Source organism: Mobula birostris, chromosome 2, assembly GCF_030028105.1.
Source record: "Mobula birostris isolate sMobBir1 chromosome 2, sMobBir1.hap1, whole genome shotgun sequence".
NCBI classification, from domain to species: Eukaryota; Metazoa; Chordata; class Chondrichthyes; order Myliobatiformes; family Myliobatidae; genus Mobula; species Mobula birostris.
In genome coordinates this window covers 85858966-85871276 of record NC_092371.1, presented here as the reverse complement: position 1 = coordinate 85871276, position 12311 = coordinate 85858966, and the positions used below count along the sequence as shown (strand labels likewise).

General features: G+C 41.3%; 1 protein-coding gene across 2 annotated transcripts in view; it reads right to left on the bottom strand.

The window, feature by feature from the left end:
- The window catches only part of LOC140188317 (transcription factor-like 5 protein), a 30835-nt gene extending 19505 nt beyond the window's left edge, over positions 1–11330 (bottom strand). For both annotated transcript variants that reach the window (XM_072244451.1, XM_072244442.1), the window contains exons 1-3: positions 9926–11330; positions 7726–7897; positions 4853–5021 (exon numbers count right to left, since the gene is read on the bottom strand). In XM_072244451.1, the coding sequence (XP_072100552.1) occupies positions 4853–5021; positions 7726–7897; positions 9926–10665 (1081 nt within the window). In that variant the 5' untranslated portion in view covers positions 10666–11330. The remainder of the gene's footprint in view (positions 1–4852; positions 5022–7725; positions 7898–9925) is intronic.
- Between the last annotated feature and the right edge of the window lie 981 nt (positions 11331–12311).

The window sequence follows — 12311 nt, the reverse complement described above, 5'->3', positions numbered from 1 at the left end:
TGTGGAAAAAGGAGAAGAGTGAATGTTTCAAGGATTAAGACACTCCAGATGTTCTTTTACATTTCTGCTGATCTTGGACCTGAAACAGTAACACTTGTCCTCCCCACAGATGTTGCCTGACCTGCTAAGTGCTTACAACATTTTCTGTTTTGTTTCATATTTCCAGCTTCTGCAAAATTTGATTTTCATATTTGAAGACAATTGGGTTCTTGCTTTTCATTAATCTGACGGCATGATCCAGTGTCTGGACAATTTAAACGCCCACACAGTTGGACTGGAAAGGCAGGATGTTGGGTCCAGAAGTGAGGGCAGGACGATTCGGCTCACTCTCCTGCAATGTTCACTCCTCTCTCTGTGGCACTGGGGCTATAAGACTGCTCCGGCTCCAACATACTTCATGCCAATTTGCCTGCTATGTGATGAACTGAGACTGAGGCTGAGGCTTGGACCTACTCCAGCTGCTCCAGGGATTTGAGTCAATGGACTCAAGTTGATTTGGAATGCTGTTGCTCACTTCTATTGTTTGCATGATTTGTGCTTTTTTTCCCCTCTTTTTCTGTGCATTAGGTGCTGGTCTTCCTTTTTATTTAGGTTATTTCGGGTTTCTCGCTCTTTGGCTGCCTGTAAGCAGACAGATCATAAGGTTGTATAATTTATATATATTTTGATAATAGATCTACTTTCAACTTTGAACTGATACAAATACAGTGCTGCTCCAGTTAAAATGGTATTACTTGGAAATTGAATCTATATGGCTCAGCTTCATAATCCTAGACATCAATTCAATTCAAGTTTAACTGTCATTCAACCATACATGAATACAGCCAAACGAAACAGTTTCACTGCAGGTTCATGGTGCAAAACACGGTACCAATACTGTAGTCACACATAGCACTTATATGATAGAAAGATACAGCCACTCAATAAAAGAGACCAAACTCAAGCCATCCAACACCACCAATATCTACAGATAACCACCACAGAGCTTCTCTTCTGCAGAGCGAACACAGGGGAAGAGCACTGACTCCAGTCTGAACACTGCGCCTCATCGCCCCCGATGCCTCTCCCTAGCAACTGTAAACAGACAACGTCACAGCTTGAGGCCTAGTCTAGTCCTCACACATACAAGACAGCAAGCACATATAGAAACATAGAAACCTACAGCACAATACAGGCCCTCCAGCCCACAATGCTGTGCTGAACATGTACTTACTTTCAAAATTACCTAGGATTACACATAGCCCTCTATTTTTCTACGCTCAATGTACCTATCCAGGAGTCTCTTAAAAGACCCTATTGTATTTGCCTCCACCAGTTGCTGGTAGTCCATTACACGCACTCACCACTCTCTGCGTAAAAAATTACCCCTGATATCTCCTCTGTAACTACTTCCAAGCACCTTAAAACTGTGCCCTCTCGTGTTAGCCATTTCAGCCCTAGGAAAAAGCCTCTGACTATCCACACAATCAATGCCTCTCATCATCTAATACACCTCTGTCAGGTCACCTCTCATCCTCTGTCGCTCCAAGGAGAAATTGGTGGAATTCTTCATTAAGATGGAGAGTGACATAGTTAATTCAAAAACAAAAGTTCTGAACTTAAAGAAGGGTAACTTTGAAGGTATGAGACGTGAATTAGCTAAGATAGACTGGCAAATGACACTTAAAGGGTTGATGGTAGATATGCAATGGCAAGCATTTAAAGATCACATGGATGAACTACAACAATTGTTCATCCCATTTTGGCAAAAGAATAAATCAAGGAAGGTAGTGCACCCGTGGCTGACAAGGGAAATTAGGGATAGTATCAATTCCAAAGAAGAAGCATACAAATTAGCCAGAAAAAGTGGCTCACCTGAGGACTGGGAGAAATTCAGAGTTCAGCAGAGGAGGACAAAGGGCTTAATTAGGAAGGGGAAAAAGGATTATGAGAGAAAACTGGCAGGGAACATAAAAACTGACTGTAAAAGCTTTTATAGATATGTGAAAAGAAAAAGATTGGTTAAGACAAACGTAGGTCCCCTACAGACAGAAACAGGTGAATTGATTATGGGGAGCGAGGACATGGCAGACCAATTGAATGATTACTTTGGTTCTGTCTTCACTAAGGAGGACATAAATAATCTTCCAGAAATAGTAGGGGACAGAGGGTCCAGTGAGATGGAGGAACTGAGTGAAATACATGTTAGTAGGGAAGTGGTGTTAGGTAAATTGAAGGGATTAAAGGCAGATAAATCCCCAGGGCCAGTTGGTCTGCATCCCAGAGTGCTTAAGGAAGTAGCCCAAGAAATAGTGGATGCATTAGTGATAATTTTTCAAAACTCTTTAGATTCTGGACTAGTTCCTGAGGATTGGAGGGTGGCTAATGTAACCCCACTTTTTAAAAAAGGAGGGAGAGAGAAACCAGGGAATTATAGACCAGTTAGCCTAACATCGGTGGTGGGGAAACTGCTAGAGTCAGTTATCAAAGATGTGATAACAGCACATTTGAAAAGCGGTGAAATCATCGGACAAAGTCAGCATGGATTTGTGAAAGGAAAATCATGTCTGACGAATCTCATAGAATTTTTTGAGGATGTAACTAGTAGAGTGGATAGGGGAGAACCAGCGGATGTGGTATATTTGGATTTTCAAAAGGCTTTTGACAAGGTCCCACACAGGAGATTAGTGTGCAAACTTAAAGCACACGGTATTGGGGGTAAGGTATTGATGTGGATAGAGAATTGGTTGGCAGACAGGAAGTAAAGAGTGGGAATAAACAGGACCTTTCCAGAATGGCAGGCAGTGACTAGTGGGGTACCGCAAGGCTCAGTGCTGGGACCCCAGTTGTTTACAATATATATTAATGACTTGGATGAGGGAATTAAATGCAGCATCGCCAAGTTTGCAGATGACACGAAGCTGGGCGGCAGTGTTGGCTGTGAAGAGGATGCTAAGAGGATGCAGAGTGACTTGGATAGGTTATGTGAGTGGGCAAATTCATGGCAGATGCAATTTAATGTGGATAAATGTGAAGTTATCCACTTTGGTGGCAAAAACAGGAAAACAGATTATTATCTGAATGGTGGCCAATTAGGAAAAGGGGAGGTGCAACGAGACCTGGGTGTCATTATACACCAGTCATTGAAAGTGGGCATGCAGCTACAGCAGGCGGTGAAAAAGGCAAATGGTATGCTGGCATTTATAGCGAGAGGATTCGAGTACAGGAGCAGGGAGGTACTACTGCAGTTGTACAAGGCCTTGGTGAGACCACACCTGGAGTATTGTGTGCAGTTTTGGTCCCCTAATCTGAGGAAAGACATCCTTGCCATAGAGGGAGTACAAAGAAGGTTCACCAGATTGATTCCTGGGATGGCAGGACTTTCATATGATGAAAGACTGGATGAACTAGGCTTATACTCGTTGGAATTTAGAAGATTGAGGGGGGATCTGATTGAAACGTATAAAATCCTAAAGGGATTAGACAGGCTAGATGCAGGAAGATTGTTCCCGATGTTGGGGAAGTCCAGAACAAGGGGTCACAGTTTGAGGATAAAGGGGAAGCCTTTTAGGACCGAGATTAGGAAAAACTTCTTCACACAGAGAGTGGTGAATCTGTGGAATTCTCTGCCACAGGAAACAGTTGAGGCCAGTTCATTGGCTATATTTAAGAGGGAGTTAGATATGGCCCTTGTGGCTAAAGGGATCAGGGGGTATGGAGGGAAGGCTGGTACAGGGTTCTGAGCTGGATGATCAGCCATGATCATACTGAATGGCGGTCCAGGCTCGAAGGGCCGAATGGCCTATTCCTGCACCTATTTTCTATGTTTCTGTGTTTCTAAAAGGCCGAGTTCACTCAACCTATTCCCTTAAGGCATGCTCCCCAATCCAGGCAACATCCTTGTACATCTCCTCTGCACCCTTTCTATAGTTTCCACATTCTTCCTGTAATGAGGTGACCAGAACTGAGTGCAGTACCCCAAGTTTGGTCTGACCAGGGTCCTATATAGCTGTAACATTACCTCTTGGCTCTTGAACTCAAACCCACAGTTGATGAAGGCCAATGCACTGTATGACTTCTTAACCACAGAGTCAACCTGAGCAGCAGCTTTGAGTGCCCAATGGACTTGGGCCCTAAGGTCCCTCTGATCCTCCACACTGCCAAGAGTCTTATCATTAATACTATATTCTGCCATCATATTCGACCTACCAAAATGAACCATCTCACACTTATGTGGGTCGAACTCCATCTCCCACCTTTCAGCCCAGTTTTATATCCTATTGGTGTCCTGCTGTAACCTCTGACAGCCCTCCACACTATTCACAACACCATCAGTAAATTACAATCACACAAAATGTATATGCATATAGTCCAGACTCAGAGTCCATTGTTCTGCCGAGTGAACACTGGGGTCGGGCAGCTCCAACTCCATACCGAATACTGTGCGCCACACCATCCCTGGTGGAGTGCACTGGCTCTGATGTCTCGTTCCCCAGCAAATGGTAACACCATGGCTTGAGACCGGGTCCAAATGAATCCCTCCGAAATTTGCAGTCCACCACAATACAGCTCGTCTTCCACCAAGTGAACACTGGTTTTTACGATAATTAATACGTTTAAATATGACAGTAGCACCTTTTGTTGACCCTGTAAAAGCTGTTGTGACCAAACGCACTGCCAACTTAACGGATAAGCAATCAAGGATCATTTTACAGAAAAATTATTTTTACATATTTACCATCAGTACAATGAAAATATTGCTAGACAAATCATATTCCCTTGGTTATCCTTACCTACAAGCTGGAAAAATATTGTGGTAGCCTCTATTTATTTATACATTTGCATGCTATAGCTTACAAAATTTTATTTTTACCTTCCACTTTAATCCAAACTTGATCAGGTAAAGACTTGTTTCTGTTGCAGTTACTCAGTGCCTGCCTAGCTGATTGGAGTTCCTGCTGAAGACATAAAGAAAATGCTCTTGGCAGGGCAAGCTCCTGTGGGGTGGCAGCTTCCAGCACATTGGCTTGGTTTCCTGTGCCCTGTTAAACCAATTAAAACAACTAGTTAAGTAACTCTAAGGTAACTTATTACCAAGTACTTGTTCACAACTAGGGCTTTATTTTGATCATTACAAATGGGAGAGATTCATGCAGGTCAAGAAAGTTAGGTACATATTTATGATGGATGACTCCTTCAAGTGAAAACCTGTCAAAATACAAGAGAAGAGGAAAACCGAACAAGCAAAGAGAGAATCTGAGAACAGAAGGGCAATTAATATAAAAGGAACCCAAAACTCTTCTAATGGCATGAAGATAATGAATCAGAGAGTGGAGAGAACATCTAGAGACTAAAAAGTAATGTACACTTGGAAAATCTTGCTTTGATGTTTATTAAGGAAAATACTGACAGTAATATTAACACTAGATATGGTTCTTTTGTTATGTGCCATGTCGAATGATCCACAATTATGATTGTTCTTGGCAAATTTTTCTATAGAAGTGATTTGCCATTGGCTTCTTCTGGGCAGTGTCTCTACAAGACGAGTGACACCAGCCATTATCAATACTCTTCAGAGGCTGGTGTCAGTGGTCACATAACCAGGACTTGTAATATGCACCAGCTGCTCACATGACCATCCACCACCTGCTCCCATGGCTTCATGTGACCTTGATCGGAGACTAAGCAGGTGCTACACCTTGCTCAAAGGTGTCCTGCAGGCTAGCGGAGGAAAGAAGAATCTTACACCTCCTTCGGTAGAGATGCAGCTCCATCCTACCACCCAGCTAGATATGCTACAGTTATTAAATGCAATTAAAACTTTCATGGAGAACATACTGAAAAACCCCAGAATGGTTAAGTCAACTAGTTGAACAATTTTTATCCCAGGCTGTTAAAGGAGGCACATATGGAGTAGAATCACTGAGTAGACAGTTGGGACCTTTTCCCTCCAGGTCACAATTTCTAATACTAGAGGGCATGCATTAAAACTGAGGGGTTAAGTTCAAAGGAAACATAACGGAGCAAGTTTTTTTGTATGCTTGGAATGCACTACCAGGGGTGGTAGTGGAGGCAAGTACAACAAAAAGACATTTAGAAGGCTTTTAGATAGGCACATGAATGAGCAGAGAATGGAAAGATATGGACATTTTGTAGGCAGAAGGGATTAGCTTAGTGGTTTAATTACTCATTTAGTTTGGCATCACCTTATGGCCCGAAGGCCCTATTCCTGTGCCGTATTGTTCTACGTTAAAATAAGGGGGTGAAATGGACCTTGCCTCCTCCTCCTAGTTCTGAAATTATTTGTGTGAGGCTTCTACTTACTTCATTTATTATCCCTTACCTTAGCCTTGGAAAAAAATCATTCTACGTTGTTCTTGCAGTCTCACAGATCTGCTTTCAGAATTAAATTTACTTGTATTTCTAAAGAATTCTTGGGCAGCTGCTTTACCAAGCCAAATTATTACAATATCTGTATTTTAACTAAGCAATAAAAGCAAGATTTCCGTTTTCATTGGTACTAATTTTATTTATTCAGATATAGTGCAGAATATACCCTTGCTGCCCTTCGAGCTATGTCACCCAGCAAACCCCATTTAATCCTAGCCTAATCATGGGACAATTAACAATGACCAATTAACCTTCTAATTATTATGTTTTTGGACTGTGGAAGGAAACTAGGGCACCTGGAGGAAACCCACATGGTCACAGGGAGAACATATTAGACAGTGGCAGGAATAACGCAAAGCGCTGTGCTAACTACCACGCTACCATATTCCAAACATGTATTAAAAATCTAGTCAAATTGGGTTGAAGCATTTTCTTGTAATATAATATCACATCACAGCACAAATTGAGTGAATAATTGTAATTAAGCTGTAATAACTGTGCGATCAGTAGCCTATCAATACTCTCTCCTACATATTGCATCTTTCTTTCTCGCATTAAAAAAAATACCCAGACAGAACATGAGATTTATACTCAATCTTTTCTTCAATTAACTTTGACAAGCCAAGCAGGAACTCCAAGAATCTTAAGAAAAAGATTTAATCAGTTTCAGTTGATTAAAAGGTACTGATCTATCTTGGGAAATTGGTTGAACAGAACAATGTGCACTCAGCCAGAAGCATCTCAGCTTCAAAGTTTAAGGCATTTGGAAGAGACTGAAGTGTTTAGATAAAAACTTTAACAAGGCATTAAAAGCAGAATGCAAACTTAATAGGTGAAAATAATTGTGAAATACTCATAAAATCATTCTCTGTTTTTTCTTGAAAAACTTCTATGATAGTTACAAAGCAAATGTAATTAAACTCCTAACAGTCATGTGACTGGAAACAATATTTAAAATAGGCAAAATGATCCAGTATCTGACATTTGCTCCACAGCAAAGATATATAAAGCAACACACACAAAACACCGGAGGAACTCAACGGGTCAGGCAGCATCCATAGATATGAATAAACAGTCGATGTTTTGGGCGGAGACCCTTCATCAGGACTCAATTTCTGCTTAATTTGCACATAACAAACACTACTGTATTTGATGCAGGAAATCCTACTCTTTGTTGTAATGCTTTATATTGTTTACTCGAGCAGGTTCAATTAAAATATTTGTTCTTTTGCATAGCTCCAGAAACCAGCTTTGCAATGGACAATTTTAAATCCAATGTCTTACAATAAACCAAACCAACCTCTACAGAAACAATGGAAGTTTTAACTTACCAATATAATTAAGCTAATTTCTTACCTGAGTTTGACTACAGCTAGTTGGCGTACACGTACTTGGTGTGTATAAAGGGTATGCAAATTGCAGAGCAGAAGTCCCAGTCTTGCTTTTGACTAAAGTAGTACATTTATTTTGCTGTGGGTGGAGAGGTATTCCCATCAACTCTGAAGGATGCCGGATCAAAGCAACCAAACTAAAGAAAAATGAAGATGGAAAGATGTATTTATACACTTTTTTGACAATGTAGTTCACCTAAATTTTAACATGTAAACTTTTTAATAATCACTAATCTCGAAGACTTGAAAACAGAACAATCTAAAGTTTGCCAAAGTAATATAAAAAGATATACAATATATTTATTTGTGTAATAACCTTTGTGACATATAGCATTTCGCCAATAATTAAAACTACAAATTAAATTTAAATCTGTGCAAACAGTTTTTTTACAGAATGGAACAGTAATTCAGGGTCTTTGAGTCTTAGTACAAAGCACTTTTTAAAACAAGATTAAATGTACAGGAAATACAAAGCTAACGATTGGTTTAGAAGCAAAATAAGTGTTTTGGGTAGTATAAAATTATTTATGGCTTTAGTAAGTAGTTTATTGGTTGCTTGTTACTTCTACATTATTATTTCCCAGTTTTTGTTCCTAAACATTAACTAGCCAAAATAATTTGTCACTATCTGTTCTCAGAGAATCTTTGCATTAGATGGTAGATACTGTATGTACTGGGCACTTGATTAATTAAATCAATTTTAATCAGTTTCATAAATCTTACAAAATTTTGAAACATGCTACCTTCTGGAAAAAAAATTAAGAATAGAATCTGCCTTGACATGATGGGTCAACATCAGCTATCTACCTACACTAATCCTGTTCTCTGGCATTCAATCCTTCAACCTTCTATGCTGTGGTATTACATGTATTAGCTAAATAAATGTTATAGGTAACATTTTCTACCATCCTCCCCAAGTGTACATTCCAGATTTCAAATGTGGTCTGCTAAAGATATTCATCTTCAAACCTTCTACTCTTTAACATAAACATATGATATCATCCAGTTATAGATACCTCTGCCAAGGAGAAACTAGTCTGTCCTAATTACTTCTATCTGATCATGTTCCTGCCTTCTTTGCTCCAAGGAAAACAAACACACTCTAACCAGTCTCATTTCATAGTTAGGCAACATCATGAATATTTGATGTGCCCTCTACAGCTGAATCACAATCTTTCTATAATATGATCAGAACTGCATGGAGTACTTCAGATGTGGCCCAATGATTTATACAGTCAATTGTACAATAACCCCTTACATTTCATGACTGGCTATGAAAAGCAAGTATCCCATATTCCCCATCTACTTATGCTGCTTGGACACAAGCACCAAGGATCATCAGCTCCTCAGCACTTCCTAGAATCCTATCATTCACACGTATATCCTAGCCTCCCAAAATATCATCCTTCCCAACTGACTGATATTATGCTGTGGCCAATGATTAATCTCATTACCACCATCAGCAATTTTCATGTAATTTGTAACTTAATAATCACATCTCCCACAGTTATATCCAAATCTTTATACTACATACAACAGAAGTCTCATTATTGATTCCCCATGGTGCACCACTAGTAATGGCATCCAGTTGCAAAAACACAGCACCATCACCCCCATCCTATCATCAAACCAATTTCAGATCCAATTTGTTAAAATGTCCCTAGATTCCACAGGCTCTTACCTTTGGGATTAGCCTCCCATGTGGGATCTTGTCAAGAACCCTACTAAAGTCCAAGTAAACCATGTCAATCACACTACCTACTTTAATATTCAGTTGTTTTTTTTCTGTATTAAGATGCCAATTAGCTGATCTAAAACCTTGCGCGTATATTTTACACGCATGGCTTATTAAATGCTCCAAAACTCAGTAATAACTTTTGTTAAAATTTACAAAAGTTTCATAAGGACTGCTTCAAGTGAGAAGAAGTTACTTAAAGTATGTTTTGTTGTGGTTTATTACTAGGTAATCTGTAATTTACATAAATATACTTTTGAGATGAATCCAATTTTATGATGGTGACATGTCTGGAACAAATATTTATGTCTAATCAAACATACATTTGTAATGACAGTACTTGTAATGGATGCTTCATTAAATAAATCTTAGCACTTATTCAAACATTCAGTAGATTGCATATCTCTTTGTTGACACTTAAGAAACACACTTGTTAAAAGTAATTCCAGAATCCTGCAGCTCCTGCCGTTCTGCGCTTTCGTTTTGGACTGCATTAAATCTATCTTCAAGACGAACTCTAGGTCCAGTTTTAGATCTCGATTCTTGTCCTGCTACTGAACTGCCCCCAGAAATCTTCTTGTCTGAATTACCCATTGTGTCTCTATTTTTCAGCGTTAGTCCATTAGGTCGGGTGGTTTCTGTAGAAGAATTTTGGGAGAATTTCTCCATATGTTGCAAATTATTAGTCATGTTAATAGGTAGTGGAGGATCATTCAAAAGCATCATTTTTAACTCTTGGAAATCAATGTGCCCTAAATATTGGTTGTTACCCACATAGTGAGAATCTGAGCTGGTGTTCATAGTACTGGTGGTGGGGTACACATTCTGATTGGCAGAGCTGGTTGTGGAGTAAGGAACCTGGTTAACTGAGTTGGCTGTTGAACATGCAACCTGGTTGGTGGGGTTGGAGGACTGATATAAAGTAGGATTCAGCCGACTCTCCAGCTCACCTTCCCCCGACTGGGACTCCATGTGTGAATATAACATGTGCTGTAGCTGGGTGTATTCAACCTCGCTCAGGTCCACGAGGCCAAGATCAGAGTTGAAGTTCAATCCCGACTCTGTAAAGGGGCACTCAGAGCTACAAGTGGTTGGGGGTGGCTCCGAGGACCGGGAACCATGAAATGGGGAATGGAGCGCCTCTGGTGTGGCCTCAGAAGAAAGCATCATCCGGTTATAAGCAAAAAGAAATAAACTTGCTCACTTCTACAATTACTTAGGATGACAAAAACCAAAGCAAAGTACACCTTGACAGCACCACCATTACCCATCTAAGTCACCTGGCACCTCAAGACCAACACTAGACACAGGGTGGAGTGGGGGGGGGGGACGCTTTAAAACTCACATGTTATCTTCTTTCCTTGAGGTTTAAACTTATGCTCAGTTACACAAATTTTAAATACAAAAGCCTAGGAAGGTTTCCCTCCTTCGGAAGCTATGATGAGGTCACGGATACAAGACAACTCGATCTCCGTGTACTGGCGAACAACTCACTCTCCCTGCCCAAACCTCCTGGCACTTTCGATTCTTTTTCCTATAAAATCTGATCTCTTCAGAGAGAGGGAAAAAAAGTTTGGCAGACAAAACAAAGGAGCCACGAGGCGACCGAGAAATCCCGGTCCACACCCGGGGCACGAGTTCACGCCCGGAGCCGCTCGCACAACGAACTCATGATCCACCACTACCACACAGAAACGCCGCCCGCCACACAAGCGGGGGGGGGGGGAGGGGGGGCAAATACCGACAACTAAGAAAGAGAGGCTTCCTTTGCCCTTCCCCTCTCCACCCCACAGTAGCAGCAACAACAACAGCAGCAGCGGCAGCACCACCACCACCACCGCGGGCTCCGGAATCCACCACCCCTCACACCGTTTGAAAAGGCGCTCGAGCAACCGCCCGCTGGTCAGCCGCGCGCACGGCTCGATCGGCCGTCACAAGCCCCGCCCCCTTTCCCTGACAACGCTCAGCTCATCCGTCCGTCACAAGCCCCGCCCTTCCCCCTGACCTCGCCCGTCTGTCACAAATCCCGCCCCCCTGGCGAGCATGCGCGTTACACTGGGCGGTTGTCGTTGGGGGAGGTTTAACTGCGCTGACGCAGTCTAAATTTAAACGGGCGTTTTTATGAGGTAAACAGACTCAGTTTATTAGTGTCCCCACAGCTGACCTGTTGCGTTGTGATCGCTTATGGTCGGGCTCAGGATTTGTTCGGAATTTTGTGGGCTCTGTTTCTACAGTTTGACCAAGCCGATCAAGATATACTGTTTGTTTGAGGACAGAGAAGTGTGAATAATACGCTCCGATTTGTCGCGATTTGTCCTTTATCTGGAGGGCTCTGAGCTCTTTAACGGCTCAGCTTGTTAACTAGCAGGCAATTGTCAATGGCGATTAATTAAAACATTTTGCTGCACTTCCCTTCCCAACCCCACCCACACACACATAATAATTACACACCATCCTGGCCGAGGGAAATATCTAGTTTCTTCATTGTCTGTTTCCGTTTCCTGGATCTGAGACAAACTTTCACCGCATAATGGACTTTTTCAGTGAAGAAGGTGTGGATAAGTCATTAGGGTAGTCTTCATTTGGCCATTATGGATATGCAGGGATATGGGTTGGTACAGAAAAATAGTACCAAGGTAAAATGTCAGTTTTGATCTTATTCAATGGCAGTATCATTACAGCAGTTATAAAGGACCGAGTGGTATGCTTCTGTGTTTTACTATCTTGCTAGTTATATTGGTACAGAAATGGTACCTTTTGCCTCTGATGCTACTAGAGCCGCTGAGTTCTTCCCGCTTTCTGCTTTTATTACAGCT